Source organism: Eriocheir sinensis, chromosome 11 (assembly GCF_024679095.1).
Source record: "Eriocheir sinensis breed Jianghai 21 chromosome 11, ASM2467909v1, whole genome shotgun sequence".
Classification (NCBI taxonomy): Eukaryota; Metazoa; Arthropoda; class Malacostraca; order Decapoda; family Varunidae; genus Eriocheir; species Eriocheir sinensis.
In genome coordinates, this window is record NC_066519.1 from 19,683,968 (window position 1) to 19,706,020 (window position 22,053).

At 44.2% G+C, this 22,053-nt stretch overlaps 1 protein-coding gene across 5 annotated transcripts in view; it reads left to right on the forward strand.

Annotated features, from left to right (window-relative positions):
• Nucleotides 1-22,053, forward strand: part of LOC126997036 (unconventional myosin-XVIIIa-like) — a 258,013-nt gene that overhangs the window by 144,663 nt on the left and 91,297 nt on the right. For all 5 annotated transcript variants that reach the window (XM_050858078.1, XM_050858079.1, XM_050858080.1 and 2 more), the window contains 2 exons: nt 190-402; nt 17,357-17,485. In XM_050858078.1, coding sequence (XP_050714035.1) covers nt 190-402; nt 17,357-17,485 — 342 coding nt within the window. The remainder of the gene's footprint in view (nt 1-189; nt 403-17,356; nt 17,486-22,053) is intronic.

Sequence of the window (22,053 nt, forward strand, 5' to 3'; positions counted from 1 at the left end):
TAGGTTAGGCTCAGTAAACATCTATCTGTCTCTCTATCATTAACTATCTGTTTGTCTGTCTCTCTATCTGTCTTTATTTCTCTATCATCAAACATCTATCTATCTATCTATGGTTTCTGTGTTCAGTGTTTGCAAGCCCAATACCAAATGATCACCAAACATCTATCTCTCGTCTTTCTTCCCCCACAGCTACGAGGGTGCCAGATCCTTGATGCCCTGAGGCTGCACAAGCAAGGGTTCCCAGAGCACCTTCAGTACAGTGAGTTCCGCCGCCGCTTCGCTGTCCTGGCCCCGGCTGAGGCGCGCTCCCAGAACCCGGTGCTGGACGAGCGGGCGGCAGTGGAGGCCATACTGACGCACCTCGACCTTGACTCCTCCTCGTACCGGCTTGGGCTGTCCCAGGTGAGTGTGTGCTGCGTTTGGCTGTTACTCTCTCTCTTTCTTTCTCTCTTTTTTCACTAGAGAATGCATTTGAGGGCAGAAAACTCCCCACCACACATAAGTAAAAGAAGAGGGGAGCAGGTGAACAAAAAGAGTGAAAGACCGGAAAATAAGTGATATAAAAAGACACAAGGGAAAGACCAATCAGTAGACAGTGTGATAAAATAAAGAAATATACAGAATGATTAAAAATGTGTATAGGATGATTTTCATGCTGACTGCTCTTCTGAACTTGCTAACTGCATGCCTCCCCCCCTCCCGCGGCCCCGCTGCACACGACTTTCTACTCATGCTTATCCCTATACTGTCCAAACCCCTTATGCAAGAGTTAACCAGCATCTCCATTCTTTCATCCCCTTCACTGGTAAACTCAGAAACAGCCTTCCTTCGTCTGTATTTCCTCCTGCCTATGACTTCACCTCTTTCAAGAAGAGTGTATCAAGACACCTCTCCACCCAAAATTGACCTCTCTTTTGGCTACTGTTTACTTTTGTCTTTCATGGGAGCGGCGAGTAGCAGGCTTTTTTTTTTCACTTTTTGTTGCCCTTGAGCTGTTTTCTTTGATGTAAAAAAGAAAAAAAAAAAAGAACTAGACCAAATGATTAAGAAGTATATGAATAACTGCATTGAAACTTGAAACTAGACAAAAACAGAAACAAATAGAAACGTTTTGGAGTGGCCTACGTCCTGCAGTGGAATGAAAATAATAATAAGAATAGTAACTGATGATGATGATGATTATAATAGTTCTTAGTGCCAGGAGCCTGTGGTGGGTAATTCACTGTTATTTTCTCACCCTCCCTGGACTCACGGAATGTTAGGTTATCAGGCAGGTACACACACACACACACACACACACACACACACACACACACACACACACACACACACACACACGGTCCTTCCCTCAGGTGTTAACAGGTGTGTGATGGGGTGACAGGTGCGTTCCCAGGCCTAGGTGTGCTGTTAAGTCGTTAGTTGTGTAGCGGGGACAGGTAAGGGAGGGAATGGTGGGATAATTGTCGTTTCTCCCATATTAAAATGTAAATGTGTACAGTTGAGGTGTTTCTCTTGTTGATGTGTAGCTGTGGAGTTGGTGGCATATAACAGTCTTGGAAGAGGTGGTTTGTTTTTATTGTTTTTTGTTTTAAGGGACGCACTTGGAAGAATGATTTTTACATGAATAATACTTTTTTGGGGGTGTTTCAAATTTACTACTATTAAACTATGGTTATTATTACTACTACAACTATTACTACTATTATTCCTCCTCCTCCTCCTCCTACTACTACTACTACTACTACTACTACTACTACTACTACTACTACTACTGTTACAACTTTTCCCAGTGTTATTAATGTATTCCTTAAACAAAACTCAACCTTCAGAGGACGACTTTCACGCTCGCTAAATTTTTCCACAAGTTCACATATATTTACCCCAAAAATTAACCCATGTCGACAGCTAGATCATTAAGCAGCAAGGTAATGAAGGGTGTTATTACTGAGGCTCGTCTTATTCAAATCTAAACTTGTGCGAATAGATTATTAGTCTCTCTCTCTCTCTCTCTCTCTCTCTCTCTCTCTATAATAGGTTAGGATGAGGCAACTGTATCTGTGGTTCCGTGATCTTGCTGATTATGGGGTTATTTTGTATGTCTGTGACCTGCTTTTCCTGCGGTGTCTTGATGGTATTACTTATGCTGTTATTTAGTATATGTTATGCCTGTGACCTCCTTCCCCAGTGGTTTTCTAAGAGAGAGAGAGAGAGAGGAAACAGAGACTTGCAATAGGAGAGGAAATGAGATGGATGTAACAAAGTAAAGAGTTAGAGAAATAAAGAAATGGAAGATCAGAGAAGAAATGAGACGTAGTAAAGTGAAGTTAGAAATAAATTAAAAGGAAAAGAGAGGAAAGTAGAGAAAGGATTAATGAGAGAGAGAAAAGAGAAAAGGAGATAATCGAGTGAATGAGATGGATGTAGCAAAATAAAAAGAGAAAGAAGAAAAAAACTTAGGAGAGAGAGAAGAATAGGAAGAAATTAAATGAGACAGGAAAGGAAAGGAGATGAAAGTAGGAGAGCATAAAAGGAAGAAGACAGCGAGGGGAGAGAAAAAGATCAGTGAAAGTAATTGAAGAAAAGGAGAGAAATAAAGGAGGGTGGAGAGCAGAGGGGAAAAGAAGAAAGGGATGGGAGGGCACAACATTAATATAACAGAATAGGGGGAGGAAAGAAAAGAGAAAGAACAGGAGATAGGAAAATAAAGGAGATGGGAGAGGAAACAGTAAAGAAGAGGAGGAGGAAATGAGAGAAGGAAAATAAACAGAATGGAGATAGGAAAATGAATGTAGCTGGGTGGAGAGAGGAAAAAGAGAAGGAACAGTAGATAGGAAAATAAAGGATATGGGAGAGGAAACAATAAAGAAGAAGAGGAAATGAGAGAAGGAAAATAAACAGAATGGAGATGGGAAAATGAATGTAGCTGGGTGGAGAGAGGAAAGAAAGAAGGAAAAAGAGAAGGAACAGGAGATAGGAAAATAAAGGAGATGGGAGAGGAAACAATAAAGAAGAGGAGGAAATGAGAGAAGGAAAATAAACAGAATGGAGATAGGAAAATGAATGTAGCTGGGTGGAGAGAGGAAAGAAGAAAGAAGGAAAAAGAGAAGGAACAGTAGATAGGAAAATAAAGGAGATGGGAGAGGAAACAATAAAGAAGAAGAGGAGGAAATGAGAGAAGGAAAATAAACAGAATGGAGATAGGAAAACTGAATGTAGCCGAGTGGAAAGAGGAAAGAAGAGGAAAAAGAGAGAAAGAACAATAGATAGGAAGATAAGCAGAAAGGAAAAAAAAGAAAAAAAGGAAGGAGAGAAAGAAAGAAACCATGATTGAATGAAAAGAAGGAAAACGAGATAAACATAAGAGAAGGGAGAGAGAGAAAAAAGGGAGAGAGAAAAGAGAATGCAGGGAGGAGAGGAAACGAGTATAAAAAGCGCTAATGACCTAACCTCCAGCTGTCTCTGAACACAAATGGAGGAGGTCACAGAGGGAAGAGGCACTAAACGAGGTCACAGGCGGGGAGGGGGGAGGTCACGGGGCACTAATTGGTCAAAGGTCACGCAGGGAAGGTCGGGCTTTGGCGGGGTGCGCGTGTGACCCCAGAACAAGACCTCTCATTGGTGGGAATTTAATCATGTAGAGGAAATTTGGGTCATATTTTGTGGGTTAATGAGATAAGTGGGATCGTCTTCTTTCTCTGCTTCTTCTTCTTTTTCTTCTTTATCTTCTTCTTCTTTATCTTTTTCCTTTTTCTTTTTCTTCATTTTCTTATTTTTTTCTTCATCTTCTACTTAATTTTTTCTGCGTCTTTGCCTGCGTCTTCTTCTTCTTCTTCTTCTTCTTCTTCTTCTTCTCGTTCTTGTTTTTTGTTTTTTCTTCTTGTTCTTGTTCTTGTTCTTCTTCTTTATCTCCTCCTTTGATCCTTTTCTTGCTCCTCTTTCTTTCTTTCTTGCTTCCTTTTTTCTTTCTTTCTTTCTTTCCTTTTTTCTTTGTTGTTGTAATATTTTCTTAACAATGTAAATAAATAATAAACAAATGAATGAGGGAACGAATCAATTTAGGAACGAATTAGAACATTTATATAAGGAAAAAAAATCATAAAGGAGAAACAAAATGAATGAGATTATCGAGTGTGTGTGTGAGAGAGAGAGAGAGAGAGTAAGAGGAAGCTGTGTGTCTATTAGGTATTAGGTGCTTCCGGTGCAGGAGGAGGAGGAGGAGGAGGAGGAAAGGTAAGGTAAGGTCGCCCGTGACAGTAATTAGAGGGAGAGTACAGGTGAGAGTAAAGGGAGGAAGGGAGAGAGAGAGGGAGAGTTGCCCCCTATTATATCCTCGACCCTGAACCCCCTACCCCCTCTCTCTCTCTCTCTCTCTCTCTCTCTGTTTTTTTTTCTTCTTCTTCTTCTTCTTCTGTTTTTTTTTCTACCACCATCTGTTGTGTGTGTGTGTGTGTGTGTGTGTGTGTGTGTGTGTGTGTGTGTGTGTGTGTGTGTGTGTGTGTGTGAGCGGGAAAACTGTGTGTGTGACCGGCGGCGTTAACTTGTGGAACAGGAGGAGGAGGAGGAGGAGGAGGAGTGCCGTAACGCAACAGGTGGATTCCTCCTCCTCCTCCTCCTCCTCTTCCTCCTCCTCCTCCTCCTCCTCCTCCTTCTCCTTCTCCTCCTCCTCTTCCTCCTCCTGTTCTTGTTTGTCATCATCATCATCATCATCATTTACTTTTCTTGTTATTGTTGTTATTGCTTCTTGTTTTCTTTCTTTTCTTCTTTTTTCTTTATTTCTTCTTTTATTACTTCTTTATTTCTTTTCTTTCTTCTTTTTCCTTCCTTCTTTCTTTCTCTATATTTTTTGTCTTTCTATTTCTCTCTTTCTTTTTCTCTCTTTCTTCCTGTTCTTTCTTTTTATCTTTTCTTCTTCTTCTTCTTTTTCTTCTTTTTCTTCTTCTTCTTCTTCTTCTTCTTCTTCTTCTTCTTCTTCTTCTTCTTCTCACGTCGTTATTCACAATTGTCTCCTCGGTAAGGTTACTCGCATTTCTAACCCAATTACCTCCACCCGCCTACACACACACACACACACACACACACACACACACACACACAGCAATCAAGAGGCGTGTAACTGGATCTTTAGCTTTGTTCATCCCATAAGGCTCCTCCTCCTCCTCCTCCTCCTCCTCCTCCTCCTCCACTTAAATAATATCTCGTCTCCTTACATCCCCCTACATATTCTCTCTCTCTCTCTCTCTCTCTCTCTCTCTCTCTCTCTCTCTCTCTCTCTCTCTCTCTCTCTCTCTCTCTCTCTCTCTCTCTCTCTCTCTCTCCTTACCTGGCCACTCACCTCCACTTACAGGTATGCAAAAGGAGCCGCAAAGACACCTGTTGAGGGAGGTGATGATGAGGGTGATGAAGCAGCAAGAAGAGGAGGAGGAGGAGGAGGAGGAGGAGGAGGAGGAGGAGGAGGAGGAGGAGGAGGAGGTACAGCAAGTCACCTTCATTCCTCTCATGTTGACCATTGCTCGAGGGAAGATCTTTACTGCTCCTCCTCCTCCTCCTCCTCCTCCTCCTCCTCTTCCACCACCATCGCCACTCGTCCTCTCTCCACCCTTAACTCATTCTCCCATGGTTTGAGGTGGAGGGAGGGAAGGAGAATGGAGGAAAGAGGAAGGATGGAGGAAAGGGGAGGGGGAGGGAGGAAACCGACCTATATGTTTGATTTGATTCTTTTCTCTCCTTCTGTCTCCTACTCTTTCGCTCTCTTTTTTCTCTTTTTATATTCTTTCCTTCTTCCTTCCTCTCTCCCACCTTTATTATTCCTTTCTTTCTTCCATCACCTTTTTTCGCTGTGTGTGTCTGTCTATCTGTTTGTTCTCTCTCTCTCTCTCTCTCTCTCTCTCTCTCTCTCTCTCTCTCTCTCTCTCTCTCTCTCTCTCTCTCTCTCTCTCTCTCTCTCTCTCTCTCTCTCTCTCCTTTTATATCCTTTTCTTCTCCTCCTCCTCTTCCTCCTCTATTGTCGTCTAACCTGCATCTTCTGTCCTCTCCCCCCCTCTTCATTTCTTTCCTCCCCCCCCCCTCTCCCCTTCTCTTGCCTTTCATTTATCCCGTCCCTCCCTCACTTCCTCCCTTCCTCCCTCCTTTTCATGTCAATCTCTACCTCCACGGACCGTGACTTGATGTTGTCCTGCCTCGCCACCTCCCGCTGCAGCCTCCTTCCTCCTGCCTTCCTTGCCTCCTGTGTGTGTGTGTGTGTGTGTGTGTGTGTGTCGGCAGGTGTCACCTTTGGGCCAGTCAAACACCTGTACAAGGCCATCACGCCGCCGCCGCTGCATGCCGGGTGTTAGGGGACGGGGATCTTTGTGAGGGGGGTCGACGGTAGTGTTGGAGGAGCAGGGAGAGGAGCCGCCCCGCCCTGCAGCCCTGTTCCCGGCGGTAAGGGTGGTGGTTGCGGTGGGAGGGGGGAAATTACCCCCGGCCGTGTTCCCGGCGAGGTGGGGGCGGCGAGCGTCGTGCCGCCGCGCCGCCAGTGCTGCTGACACGCGTGCGACGCGCGGAGGCCTTGCTTGTGTTGCGGACCACAGCTGCGAATCGTGACCGGCGGCGGCGTGCCCATGAGCGTGGCGGGCGACGGGCGGCTGCGGAGCCCAGGCATGGTGGCGGCCGTGGCGGCGGCGGTCCCCGGCTGTCTCCGCACCGGGGCGCCGCGGGACTTCGTGAAGAACAAGCGTGACTTCTTCGAGCGGGGCCTGAGCGAGGCGAGCTTCAAGGTGCCCCGCGTCAGGGCGCCGCCGCTGGAGCGGGGTCTCAGCGTGGACTCGTTCAAGTGGCGTCGCGAGAACGAGGCGCAGCGGCTGGTCAAGTACCGCAGCGCCTCGTCCCTCGCCTCCGTGGACAGCGGCCTCTCGCTCTCCCGCAGCAACTCCGTGGGCTCCCAGGAGGACCTGCGCCACCCGCCGCTGTCCAGGTCCTGCAGCAACGAGCGGCTGTGTCGCCGCCGCTCCTCCGGCTGCTCCACCTCCTCCAGGTTCTCCCTCACGAGGAGCTCCACCACGCTGTGCCTGCCGCGCCTCGCCCACGATGACGCCGCCCTCCGCCGCCCCTCCAGCCAGACCTCCTCGCCCCCCTGGAGCCCTGACCCTCCTGAGACCGTCATGCCTGACCTGCTCCCCTCCCCGCCCCCCTTGCCGCCCAAACGCCGACCGCCGCTGCCCCCGCGCCGTTCCTCCTGCACCGAGGCGCCGCCGCTGCCGCCCAAGTTCGCGCGGCCGCCGGCGTGGGAGGGCGAGAGTGATGGCGGCAGTGAGGGCACCAGCGACGTGTCGCTGCCCGAGTACCTGGTGGACGGCGACGACAGCCTGGAGGGGGAGGCCGCCCCCCGCGGCGCCGTACGGGGCACCATCCCAGAATCCTTCCCCTTCAGGGACCCGCTGCACAAGTTCCTGGCGGACCTCGGCCACGCCCTCAGCACCGAGGTGGTCATCAAGAACGTGTACGGCGCCCGCCCCGGCCACCTCGACCTGCACGCCCACACCACGCCCACGCCAACGCCCACGCCCGTGGACGCCGCAGTGTACTCCATGCCGCAGAGTGCCGCCCCGGCCAGGCCCCCGTCGCTGCCGCAGGAGGTGCTCCTCGGCGACGCCGCGGACCAGCCGCTCAGCAAGAAGTACCGCACGGAGCTGCAGGTAACGGGGACCAGCGCCGCCCTGGCTTAGGCAAGGCTCGTGCCCTCTGTCCCGAGGCCCGCCGACCGGCCCCGCTGCCCTCGGGGTACTGGGCTGACGGGTGGGCTTGGGAAGGGCTGAGGGGGGGAGGGGTGATGCGCCGGCTATAAAGGAGGAGGAAGCTGGGGAGGCGCCGGGGGTGGTGATGACAGTTGTGTGGGGTTGTTGGGGAGGCGTGAGTGGCCGCGGCGTGATGGCGATCATGTGGGGCCTCCCCCGCCCCGCCGGCGCGCCGCCGCACCATCATCCTCATCATCTTGGTCCAACAGCCGGCATGAGTTGTGAGTTATGGGGGATAAGGACCAGCCAGTGCGCGGGGACCGGTGCGGCGGCGGCGGTGTGTGGCGGGGGCGGCGTCCCCAAGAAGGGTGGAAGGGGAACAATGAAGGGAGAGCAAATGAGTAGTAGTAGTAGTAGTAGGAAGAGGACGAAGAGGAGGAGGAGGAGGAGGAGGAGGAGGAGATGATGCTAAAATATAATCGTAGCAGAGAAATACACAGAAAAAACAGTTAGAGGAAGAGAAAGAATAGGAAGTTTAAAAAAAAATATATAAAAGAAAGTAGGGTGAGAGGCAGAAGAGGAAAACGAGTAAAGAGAAAGACGTGAGAAGGGAGAAACTAGAGGAAGAGGAAAAGAGGGAAAAAAAGGAAGATTGTGAGAACATAGAAGTAAGAGAGAGATAGAGAAACGAGGCTGGGGAAGAGAAAGTACAAGAAGAGGAGGGGGAGAAGGAAGAGGAAGATCAGGCAATGAACAAAAACAATAAGAGGAAGAGGGAAAGAGGAAAGAAAGGTTTTGGAAGTCGTGGTTAGCTGCAAACTGTTCTGCTTGACTTCCTCCTCCTCCTCCTCCTCCTCCTCTTCTTCCTTCACTCGTGCGAAATAGTAGAGGATTGGAGGAAAATGTAATGTACGAAGAGAGAGAGAGGAGGGAAAATAAGAGAAGGGAAGGGAAGAGGAGGGAAAGGAAGGGAAAAAAAGAGAAGGAAAAGAAAAGAAAAAGAAGGAAAGGAGGAAATTAAAGGAAAAAGAAAAGGAAAATAAAGGAAAGAAAGGAAAACTAGAGAAAAGAACAGAAGAGAGAGAGAGTCTACATGTGTACGGGTATTAGAGGTTACTATTGTGAAGGTCATGTACGTGTGTGTGTGTGTGTGTGTGTGTGTGTATCTGGGTGAAAGAAATTTAATTGTTCTTAACGCAGTCTAATTAGGAGGAAAAGGAAGAGGAGGAGAAATAGAAGGAAGAGGGCGGGTATGTTGTTTCACGGCCTATGATTTTCCTCCTCCTCCTCCTCCTCCTCCTCCTCCTTACCACCTGTTCACATAAGTCGTAATTTTTGTCCTTTCATCTATTTATCTGTCTATCTCTATCTGTCTTTATCTATCTATCTTTATTTTTTATTCATATTTTGCACTTTATATCTTTTCATCTGTCTATCTATCTATCTGTCTTTATCTATCTATCTTTATTTTTTATTCATATTTTGCACTTTATATCTTTTCATCTGTCTATCTATCTATCTGTCTTTATCTATCTATCTTTATTTTTTATTCATATTTTGCACTTTATATCTTTTCATCTGTCTATCTATCTATCTGTCTTTATCTATCTATCTTTATTTTTTATTCATATTTTGCACTTTATATCTTTTCATCTGTCTATCTATCTATCTATCTATCTATCTATCTATCTATCTATCTATCCATCTCTATCTATCTATATGTCTTCCCCATGATTAGCATTTTCGTGGTGCATTGGTTAGCACGTCAAACAATCCATCTGTTGGCCCGGGTTCGATACCAGGCAGGACTCTCAGGACACAACCCATCCAGCTCTCTATCTTCTTTTCCTTTCCCTTCTCTTCCTTTCCTTTCTTCCTCTTTTCCTTTTCTTTCCTTTATATTAATTTCCTTTCCTTTCATTCCCTTCCCCTCCCCTTTTTTCCTTTCCCTTCCCTTCCTTTCCCTTCCCTTCCCTTCCCTTCCTTTCCCTCCCTCTTCTTCCCTTTCCATTCCCTTCCCTTCCTTTCCTTTCCCTTCCTTACCCTTCCCTTCTCTCTTTTCCTTTCCCATTCCTTCCTACTCAGACTTGCCGTTCCATTCCATACTCTTCTTTTCTCATCATCCCTTCCCTTCCCTTCCCCTCGCCTTCTCTCCCTCCCTATCCTCCTCCTTTTCCATTTCTTCCTACCCAGATTATCCCTTCCCTTCCCTATTCCTCGTTCCTTCCCTTCCTTTCCTTTCGTTTCCTTTCCCTTCATATTCTGTCAATTTCTTTTCCTTTAACTTTTCCATTCTTTCATACCCAGATTTTTCTCTCCCGTTCCTTTCCCTCCTCTCCTCTCCTCTCCCTTCCTCTCCCCTCCTCTCCTTTCCCCTTCCCTTCCATTCCCTCCCTCCCCTCCCCTTCCCTTCCATCACAACCCTGCAGGACAAGTTTTCTCCCATTACACACAGTTTCACGCGTGGCTTTCCCCGCGGAGGCAAAGGAAACAACATAATTTAAGGAGGAGAGGAAGCAGCTTTCCCGCACCCACACCTCGTTGAGCTGCTCTTCCCTGCTTTCTTTTCCTCCTCCTGACACTTTCTCTATTCAAGCACTCACTCACGCAGGCACGCACTCTCACGCACGCACCCACACACTCGCTTGTTCATTCTGTCTATTGGTTGGTCAGTCATGCATTCATTCATTCAGTCAGTCGGTCATGTAGTCAGTCACTCATTCTGTCACGTTCCCTTACTACTACTACTACTACTACTACTACTACTATTACTACTACTACTACTACTTCTACTACTACTACTACTACAGGTTATTTATATATGATTTGTGGTTACGCATTTTTCTTCCTTTCTCCTTTTCTTTTTCTCTCCTTCTCTTTCTCTCTAGTGCTTGAAGGAACGCCTAAAGAAAGAAGAGAGAGAGAGAGAGAGAGAGAGAGAGAGAGAGAGAGAGTTCATTATTATTTTATTATTATTATCTTTATTTTATTATGTTAAGAGAGGTCATAGGTCAGACAGGAGAGAACGGCGTACACTGACCCTTCTCTCTCTCTCTCTCTCTCTCTCTCTCTCTCTCTCCTCCCTTTCTCCCCAACTGAGCGGACACAAAGGGAAAACCTGCTCCCCTCTTCCTCCTCCTCCTCCTCCTCCTCTTCCTCCTCTTCCTCCCCCCCCTTCGCTTCCTCCCTTCCCGTCCTCACCCTTATCTTCCTTCCTCCTCTCCCTCTCTTAACCATTCTTATTTGCTTGATTCTCTCTCTCTCTCTCTCTCTCTCTCTCTCTCTCTCTCTCTCTCTCTCTCTCTCTCTCTCTCTCTCTCTCTCTCTCGTCATTCCTTTACCTCCTTTTCCATCCCATGTGTGTGTGTGTGTGTGTGTGTGTGTGTGTGTGTGTGTGTGTAATTATTGGTCATGGTCGTTTCTTTTCGTCTCCTAAAAGGGTTGAGGTCGTGATTTTGAGGGTGAAGGTGAGGGAAAGTGAGGAGGAGGAGGAGGAGGAGGAGGAGGAGGAGGAGAAGGAGGAGGCTGTTGTTGTGTCTGTTGTCATTGTCCGTAATTGTTCCTCGTTGTCGTCCTCCTCCTCCTCCTCCCTCCTCCTCCTCCTCCTCCTCCTGCTTTCTCACAATCTGTCTCTCTCACTTTCTATTGTTGTTGTTTATTCATTAATGTGTTTCACCTTTCTCTTACCTTTAACCTCCTCTCTCTCTCTCTCTCTCTCTCTCTCTCTCTCTCTCTCTCTCTCTCTCTCTCTCTCTCTCTCTCTCTCTCTCTCTCTCTCTCTCTCTCTCTCTCTCTCTCTCCTACTTATCTTTTTTTTCCTCCGTCTGTGCAATTTCTTCACTTTCTCCACCTGTTCTCTCCTTCCTTCTCCTTTATCTTACTTTCTTTTCCTGTTGTTTTCGTTTATTTCACGTCTTTATCTCTTTTCATCTTATTCCATTTCTTTTATTGTCATGCTTCCTTCTTTCCTTGTTTTATCTTCTCTCTCCATCCTTCCTTTTATTATTTTCCCTTCCTTTCCCTTCCATTACTTTTCATCCATTCTTTCTTACCCCGGTTTCCCTTCTCCTTCCTCTCTCCTTTCCTTCTCTTTCATTTCTTTCCCTTCCATTCCTTCTTACCCATCCCTCTCCTACGTACATCTTGCCTACCGCTCTTCCTCCTTCATCCTTTCTCTTACCTTTCCTTTCATTCGTATTCTAATCCCATCTAACCTAACCATACCGAACCGCACTTAACCTAATCTAACTATACCTCATCTCACCTAACTTAACCTAACCTAACCAGAACCCAACCTAATTTAACCTTACTAGAACGAAACCAAACCTAACCTAACTATATGTACAGTACTTAACCCTTCTCTCCATACCTCACCTTCCCTCCCTTCCTCTCTCCTCTCCCCTCCTCGTCTCATTTCATTTCATCTCACCTTACCTTACCTTACTTTACTTTACCTTACCTTACCTAACCTAACCTCTCTCCACACCTCACCTTCCCTCCCTTCCTCTCTCCTCTCCCCTCCTCTTCTCATTTCATTTCATCTCACCTTACCTTACCTTACCTTACTTTACCTTACCTTACCTAACCTAACCTCTCTCTCCACACCTCACCTTCCCTCCCTTCCTCTCTCCTCTCCCCTCCTCGTCTCATTTCATCTCACCTTACCTTACCTTACCTTGTCTTACCTTACAGTACTTTACCTTACCTTACCTCACCTCACCTAACTTAACCTAACTAGAACCTAACCCAACCTAACCTTACTAGAACCAAACCAAACCTAACCTTACTAGAACCAAACCAAACCTAACCTAACTTTCCCGCCTTCATACCGGCAGCATTTCACCCGCGCAGTCCACCCGCCTTTTCTCTCCGCTATATCCTGATTATGTAGGCTGACCCGTGACGCCCAGCAAGACCTGTTTCGCCGTTGACCTCCGTGACCTTTTCTCTTTCTTCTTAAGGCGACTGAAGGCATGGAGAAGAGAAGAGATGGAGGAAGGAGAAAAAAAGGGAGGGATGGGAGCAGATTGGGAAGAGGCAAAGGGGGAGGAAGTAGATGAAGGAATGAGAAGGAAGGGAGCGTAGCAGGGAGTGTGGAGGAGTAGGAGAAGGATGAAGGGAAAGGAGGATTGTTTGTGGAGGTGAGGAGGAAGGAGTGGAAGAGAAAGGAGGACTATAAGGTGGAAGGGAGTGGAAAGGAGGAATGTTAGGAGTTGGATGTGTAAGGAAATGGAGAGAAAAGGGGAAAGGAAGGAAAGGAGTGAGGAAAGAACATAACGAATAAGCGAGTGAAGAAATTAAGATAAAGGAGAGACAATGACGTAGAGGAAGGTGGTAAAAGAGGAATGACTAGAATGAACAGAGTAAAAGGGAGGAAGACAGCTAGAATGAAGTAATGTCAGAAAGAAATGAAGTAAGGGAAGGAGGTTTAAAAAGGAATGACCAGAATGAAAGGAGGAAGAGAGGGAGGAAAAAGCAATGAAGTGACGCAAGAACATTTAAAAGGAAGAACTGGAATGAGTAATGGAGTAGAAAAAAAAAGAATAAAAAAGGCAGAATGAAATCACGGCATATCTTGGGAAGTCAGATCAGGTGTATCTACTTTCATATTAACAGACAAAGGTAAAAACAGGTATGGAAAGTCAGGTATTTTGACTTTGATATTAAGACAGACATTCATAGATAAGAGACAGGTATGGGAGAGAGAGTATAGGTAGACATATCAGGTGTGTCCACGGTACTATTAAGACACAGGTAACGCCAGGTATAGGAGTGAACGTATAGGGAAGGAAAGTCAGGTGTATCATATGTGTAATTGCGGATGATGGATTACAAGACTGATTCGGAGGGTTGGAGAAGACATATATGTGATCGTGGGTGTGTGATTCAGGTGTGCGTGGGAATGTAATTAGCAGGTAAGCAGGTGGAGGGGTAACTCACCTGAAACAACGGTAAAGAAAACGTGATGAGAGAATGGTCCGAGTGTGTGTGTGGATGTGGGGGGGGGGGGGGGGGGATAACAGTTAAAGCAGGGAAGTAAACGAAAGAAAAAAAAGGAAAAAGCAAGCAGCTGTTATGGTAGATTAAGAAAGGCGGAGGAATTGAATGAGAAAGAACCGAAGCAGGAAAAAAATGAGGAAGTGAAGAGGAGGAAGAGAAGGCTGGAAGAAAATGAGTGAAGAAAGAGAGGGATGGAGAGAGAGCGGGAGAGGAATAGAGAAATGGAGGAACTTGGCTTGTGGAAAATATAACAGGAAAGTAGAAAGGGGGGAACATAGAGAAGGGGAAAGGGAAAAAGGGAGAAAGAGAAAAAGATGAAGGAAACAAGGATAGATTAGAGACGAAGGGAAGAAGAAAGGAAGAGAAAGAGGGACGAGTGAAATGCTAAAGGAAAATAAAGAACAGAAGGAAGGAAGAGGAGAAGTAAAGGAAGGAGGGAAAACTGAAAGAAAGAGAGGAAAGAGGAAAAAAATAAAGTAAGGAAATGCGGAAAACAAAGAAATACTGAAGGAGAAAAAAGATGAAGATCGATAGAATTAGATAGAGGAAAAGTAGGAAGGAAGGAAGAGACGAGGAGGAGGAGGAGGAGGAGGAGATGAGTACCCCCCCCCCCCAGTTATGCTACGCCGCACTTCGCCAGAACCTGTACAGCCTGTTAAAGCGTGTACTAAAAGCCCCTTCAGGAGGAGAGAGAGAGAGAGAGAGAGAGAGAGAGAGAAACCAGTCCAGTCCGTTAGCATCAATTGAACACACACACACACACACACACACACACACACACACACACACACGCGCGTTTCCTCATTCATTGCACAAACTCACAAACAAGCAAACAAAAAACTTCTGCGGTGGAGATGTAAAGAAAAAAAAACCTTATGTCAGCCGCGATCTTTTTATTTTTTTTGTTTGTGGTTTTAGAAGCGAAGGAAAAAAAAGAGGTTGAATGAAGTTGTGAAATGTGAGAGGAAGGAAGGAAAATTGAGGTTATCTTTTTTTTTTTCTTACGTAAGATTTTGTTGCAGAAAAAAAGAAATGCGATACTGTTTTTTTACAAGTATTTTTTATTATTATTATTATTATTATTATTATTATTATTATTATTATTATTATTATTATTATTATTGTATTACTACTACTACTACTACTACTACTACTACTACTACTACTACTACTACCTTGAGCAATATAATTAATTTAGTGGTTTCCTAAAGGCTTGCTCTTATAATTAAAAGGTGGAAGTATACCCCTCTCTCTCTCTCTCTCTCTCTCTCTCTCTCTCTCTCTCTCTCTCTCTCTCTCTCTCTCTCTCTCTCTCTCTCTCTCTCTCTCTCTCTCTCTCTCTCTCTCTCTCTCTCTCTCAAGAATGAAGGTCACGTTAAAAAAAAAGGTTATGCAAATATTTACATGGCATGCTTAGAAAACACACACACACACACACACACACACACACACACACACACACACACACACACACTAGGTTTCTTTTTACTTGCGGTGAGAGAGAGAGAGAGCATAAACAAAACAAAAAAAAAGATATATATTCATCATCGCGCGAACCGGTTGCCTCTATAAGCAGATGAGTCACCTTAGCACACCTGTCGCGTTAATTACTCAGGTGTGTGGACAGGTGTGACTCCCACCGTTAGTCACCTGCCTGGGCTACCAACCTGACACGTGGCTCACCGAATGCCTTGGTTGGTGGTGAGACGGGGGAAGAAAGGTGTGGGGGAAAGGGTAAATTGACCTCCTCCTCAGTTCTTCATGATTAAATACCCAGGTAGCTAAATATATATACCTTGCGTCTTACTGTTAGTCATGTACCCAACTCACCTTTCACCTTACCTTTCCTCACCTTCTTTTGGTCACCTCCTCTCAGTTCACCTTTTTCCTCCTTAAATCTTAATGCTTGTATCACCAGGTATCTTAACAAATGTACCTTGCATCTCTCTTTCTCCTTTCTTTGTTTCTCTCTTTCTCCTTTCTTTGTTTTTCTCTTTCATTCTTCCTCTCTCTTTCTCCTTTCTTTCTCTCTCTTTCATTCTTCCCCTCTTTCTCCTTTCTTTTTTTCTCCATTCTTCTGTTTCTTTCTTCCACTTTTTTTTTCTTTCTTTCTCTTTCTTACTTTATTTGTTTCTCTTTCTCCTTTTTCTCTTTCTTTCTTTCATTCTTCTCTCTTTCTCCCTTTCATTCTTCTGCTTTATACCTTTCAACCTTCTTTTCCCTCTCTTTCTTTCTTTTTTCTCTTCCTTCCTTCCTTCAGTCACCGTCCCTCACTTCACCTTTCCTCCGCTACTCAGCTGTTTGATGTTTAAATACCCAGGTCACCAAACAAATATACCTTTCCTCTTACTGTTAAGCATGTGTTCAGGTAAATGCTTGCTTCACCTGGCTTCGGTCACTGCCCTTCAGCTTACCTTTCTCCTCCTCATCACTTTAACGACCAAATAAACAAGTAAACTAAAGAAAAGTGAGTAGCGGGCTTTTTTTATTATTGTTTCCTTTTTTGTGCCCTTGAGCTGTCTCCTTTGTTGTAAAAAAATAAAAATAAAATATATATACCTTTCCTCACTGTTCATCACGTGCCCAGGTGAATGCCTTATCGTGCTTCACCTTCCTTCATTAGTCAGCGCCTCTCAATTTACTTTTCCTTCTCAGCTCTTAGATGAGTAAAGAAACGGGTAACTTGACAAATATACCTCGCCTCACACTGTTCATCACGTGGCCAGGTGAACGCCTTACCTCACCTCGCTTAACCTTCATTGTCACCGTCTCTTAACTTACCTCTCTTCTTCTTATGTCTTTTGTGATTAAATATCCAGGTAACTAAATAAATATACCTTGCATCTTACTGTTAACCGTATGCTCAGGTGAACGCCTTACCTCACCTCGCCTCACCTCCATCCAGTCACTGTCTCTTAACTTGCTTCTGTTCTTCTCTTGTCTATAGTGATGAAATACCCAGGTAACTAAATAAATATACCTTTCATCTTATTGTTTATCATGTGCGCAGGTGAACGCCTTACCTCACCTTGCTTAACCTTCATTGCCAGGGCCTCATCTTACTTCTCTTCTTCTCATGTCTTCAGTGATTAAATACCCAGGTAACTAAATAAATATACCTTTCATCTTATTGTTTATCATGTGTGCAGGTGAACGCCTTACCTCACCTCGCTTAACCTTCATTGTCACCGTCTCTTATTAACTTACCTCTCTTCTTCTTATGTCTTAAGCGATTAAATACCCAGGTAACTAAATAAATATACCTTTTGTCTTACTGTATATCATTTGTGCAGGTGAACGCCTTACCTCTCGCTTCACCGCCGCTCAGCTCACCTCTCATCTTCTCCAGCTCTTTAACGATCAAGTACGATAACAAATCACACGGGTACTCGAGGTTATGTGTGGTTCTTACCGGTTCCCACGTGCCAGGCTGATTGCCCACCTTACCTCACCTTCCCTTCCCTCGGTCAGCGCTCTTTTATTTATCTTTTTTTCCCCGTCAGGTTTTGAATAACTAAATAAGACACCAAATCAACGGTACATTTTTTTGTCTACCTATCTATCCATCTATCTACCTCATTAACCTCACCTCGCCTCAGCTTACAGTGGTCGCCGGTCAACTCATCTTTCCTTCCTCTCCACAGATCTTCTTCCGCACGGGCGCAGTGAGTCGCCTGGAGGAGCAGCGGGACCTGGTGCTCGCTGACGTCATCACACACTTCCAGGCCCACTGCCGCGGCCACCTGGCGAGGAAGAGGCTGGAGAAGCGAAAGGTAACGCGCTAGGGTGACCTCTCCCCCCATCCTGCCGGCCGCCTAAAGATACAAATTTCAATGATGAATGGAAAGGTAACGCGCTAGGGTGACCTCTCCCCCCATCCTGCCGGCCGCCTCCTTGACCTCCGCTGTACAGGAAGTGGTTCCGGAATGATAGTCTAAACATCTTACATCACAAAAGATACAAATTTCAATGATGAATGGAAAGGTAACGCGCTAGGGTGACCTCTCCTCCCGTCCTGCCGGCCGCCTCCTTGCTCTCCGCTGTACAAGAAGTGGTTCCGGAGTGATAGTCTAAACATCTTACATCACAAAAGATACAAATTTCAATGATGAATGGAAAGGTAACGCGCTAGGGTGACCTCTCCCCCCATCCTGCCGGCCGCCTCCTTGCTCTCCGTTGTGCATGCAGGAAGTGGTTGCGGAGTGATAGTCTAAACATCTTACGTCACTAAAGATACAGGTTTCAACAGCGAATGGATAGGTTAATAGCAGAAGCCAGTGGTCAGCGTGCGGGCTCGGCATACAAGAGGACCCATTTTCGCGTCCCGCCCGCCGCGAAAAAAACGGCCGGCAATTTTTCAGTCACCGTCGAGTGGCCATAAGTCGACGGCCCACACCACCGTTGCCAGATTATCGTACTCAGAACATAGTTTTTACCGGTTTCTGACGCCTAACTATTGCCAAGAAATATCAGGAATTGACTATTTTAACGATAATTATACGTGAATCTCCTTATTGGGGTCCACGAGACAGTTGTTGGGTCGGAAGTCGGCAAATATAAGAGGCTGAGTAAGACAATTTGGCAACGTTGGCCCACACGCTGTCCTGAAGACCACCTATCAACCCGGACCTTAAATTATCTCAGAAAAAGTGGATAAAAAATGAGTTCCAAGGGGGCAACATGATCCAAGCAAAATGGCGCCACTATAAAACACTTGCCTGCACCATAACGGGCAGGTACCGATCACCAGGCCCCCGCCAAGAGAGCCTACCGGTGCCTTAGGCGAAAAAAAAAAATAAATAAATAAAGAATGCGATAGAAAAAAAAATAAAGAACTGCAATAATAAGTAGGATTATGTAAATGTTCTTTTTGTGCAGTCTTAGGTTTTGTTCTTTTGTTGTTTTCTTCATTCATAATCTCTCTCCATGGGGTCTGTGTGGTCTGATTTTCTAGGTAAATCTATGTAAATCTCTCTCTCTCTCTCTCTCTCTCTCTCTCTCTCTCTCTCTCTCTCTCTCTTGTAAATATACGCGGGTTTCTTGTGTTATGTTCTTTTTATGCAGTCTTAGGTTTTGTTCTTTTGTTTTGGTCATTCATAAGCAGTAAGAAACTCATGTATATTTACCCGTCAACTCTTCTGTTCTCCTTTATACGTCATGCAGTTATACACATGCACGTGATTGGGGTTAGGTATACATAGCCTGGTCATGCACGTGTTCCAGTTCATGCATAGATAGTGGGGAAGGCAATCACACACACACACACACACACACACACACACACACCACTGTCAACATACACGATTTTAGTAGGCTACACACATTCTCTCTCTCTCTCTCTCTCTCTCTCTCTCTCTCTCTCTCTCTCTCTCTCTCTCTCTCTCTCTCTCTCTCTCTCTCTCTCTCTCTCTCTCTCTCTCTCTCTCTCTCTCTCTTCTGTTGTTTTCCTTCTTTCTTTCTTTCTCTCTCTCTCTCTCTCTCTCTCTCTCTCTCTCTCTCTCTCTCTCTCTCTCTCTCTCTCTCTCTCTCTCTCTCTCTCTCTCTCTCTCTCTCTCTCTCTCTCTCTCTCTCACCACAAATAATATGATAAGGTAAATCGAGCGTTAAATTCACCCGCCACCGCCTCCAGTTATTCTCACAGTTAACACACACACACACACACACACACACACTCTTTGTTATGTAGTTTCGTAATATCGTGTAGATGGAAAGACATACAGACAGACAGAATGATGCAGACATACGTAAAAAAGTAAAGATTTAGTTTATTTAGGTTATTTTTTTATTGTTTGGTGTTATGATGAGATATTTTCTTTTTTCTTTTTTTCTTTTGTTCTGGCTATCAATTTCTATCTATCTATCTATCTGTCTCTCCATGTGTATCTATTGCTCTTTTTTTTTTCTTTTTTCTACTTTTTTTCATCTTTTTTTGCATCTATCTCTTTTTCTCTATCTCTATATCTTTCTTTTTTTTACTTTTTATATATTTCTTTCATTAATTTTCAGACCATTTTTTCTCTCTTTCATCCATCTCTTTTTCTCTATCTCTTTATCTCTTTCTTTTTTTGGTTTTATCTCTTTCTTTCATTAATTTTCAGACCATTTTTTCTTTCTTTCATCCATCTCTTTTTCTCTATCTCTATCTCTTTCTTTTTTGGTTTTATTTCTTTCTTTCATTAATTTTCAGACCATTTTTTCTTTCATCCATCTCTTTTTCTCTATCTCTTTATCTCTTTCTTTTTTTGGTTTTATCTCTTTCTTTCATTAATTTTCAGACCATTTTTTCTTTCATCCATCTCTTTTTCTCTATCTCCTTATCTCTTTCTTTTTTTGGTTTTATCTATTTCTTTCATTAATTTTCAGACCATTTTTTCTTTCTTTCATCCATCTCTTTTTCTCTATCTCTTTATCTCTTTCTTTTTTTCGTTTTATCTCTTTCATTAATTTTCAGACCATTTTTTCTTTCTTTCATCCATCTCTTTTTCTCTATCTCTTTATCTCTTTCTTTTTTTCGTTTTATCTCTTTCTTTCATTAATTTTCAGACCATTTTTTTCTTTCCTTCTTGCTTACTTCTATTCACTTCTATTATTGGATCTACTACAATTCCTTATATTTTCCTTCTATCGTGCTCTTTCACTGTTTCCTCTCTTGTCTCCGCTATTAACATTCTCATTAACTATTGAAACTTGCATCTTTTGTGGCGTAAGATGTTTTAGGTTCAATATTTATTTACTTCTATAATTCATCCTCGGTTCTCTTCCTGGTCTGAATGATTGGATATTGATAACATACTTTTTACAGCCGTCATCTTCACGCACGGGGTCAGGGCGGGAGGAAGTTAAGGAGAGATTCAATTAGTGTGATCGTTTCATTTGTTTTTCCTTTTGTTTATGGTCTTTAGCTTTCTCAATACTTATCTCTCTTATTCACTTCTTTTTCTTTCCTTTGTAGCTTTAGTTTCTGGTTTCTTCCACTTCTCATTCTTATTTTTCTTTTTTCTTCTTCGGCTTCTTCATTTTCTTCTTCTTCTTCTTCTTCTTCTTCTTTCTTTATTTTGTTATTTCTCTGTTTGTGTTAGAGGAATAAAAGGTGTAGCTACAGAGAGGAAGAGAGAGAGAGAGAGGGAGAGGGTGATAGGAAGAGAGATAGGGAGAGAGGGAAGGAGAGAGAGATTGCATACATATGGTACTCAATCCACTCAATCGTTTTATGACCGTAATCGTGTACTCTGATAATCACACACACACACACACTCACACAGGTATATCGCAGGTGATAAGAGCCACTATCAGCCTCCCACACAATACTATTAATGGGCATATTGACATAGTATTCGTGTTGTTGGTTTAGTGTTGATTAGGTGTGCACTGTGAACACTGTCTTTCTCTCTCCTGTTCTCTCCTAGTGGTGTGTGTAGAAGTATGTGTATATGTGTGCGGTTACTGTAAAGGAAGAAAGATATAGTAGACAGACCTCAAATGCAGTAATGTTGGTCTTTAATGAAAATTGTCTGGAATTCGTATAAGGAATTTTAGTGCCTGGTACCAATAGCAAAACATAAGTGATGGATGGAGCAAAGGTTGTATATGTAAAGTTTTTTTTAACCCAGTAGTAGCGACGGGCTAGATTTGTGACTTTACCGTGTAGCAGCGACGGGCTAGATTTGTGACTTTACCGTGTAGCAGCGACGGGCCAAATTTGTGCCATGATATAACCCCCCCCAAAATAGATGCATAAAGTGATCACAAATGCGTTGATATATTATGAAATGGTTCGTGTGAGTGATGATTTTTTCTCATTTTTTTCGCTTAGAGGGACCTTTAAGAAACATGATCCCCGCAGCTACCAGGTTAATAACTATACCAGAAGCTGTTGAAAGAAAAATAATCACTGCACATATATATTGAAAAGAAAAACACCCACAAGACACTTTCGCACTGGCATTATCAACAGGAAAACATAAGCCGACGATGGAACAAGACTTTTTAATATCTATACAGAAACATGTCAGAAGTGTATACAGAAAACACATTCCTTCAAGAAAGTCAAGTGTGTGTTATCTGAATCACGTTATAGGCCCATAGTCTTCAGCATTTCATAGCTTACACACCCACATTTGATAAGACTTTCGTAGAAGCTATGGGTATTTACATGGGTAGTTTTATGAGCCTACTGATACACTTTGACAAGGCTTCTGAATCATGATTATAAAAAGCACTCATGAGAACCTGACTAGTCTTCTCTGAGGCCTTTGGAAGTACTGTCATGAGAGCTGAAAGTGTCTAAGAATACGTGCCATAGAGTGAATCATGGATCAGAGGGTGTATGTGAAGCCAGTAG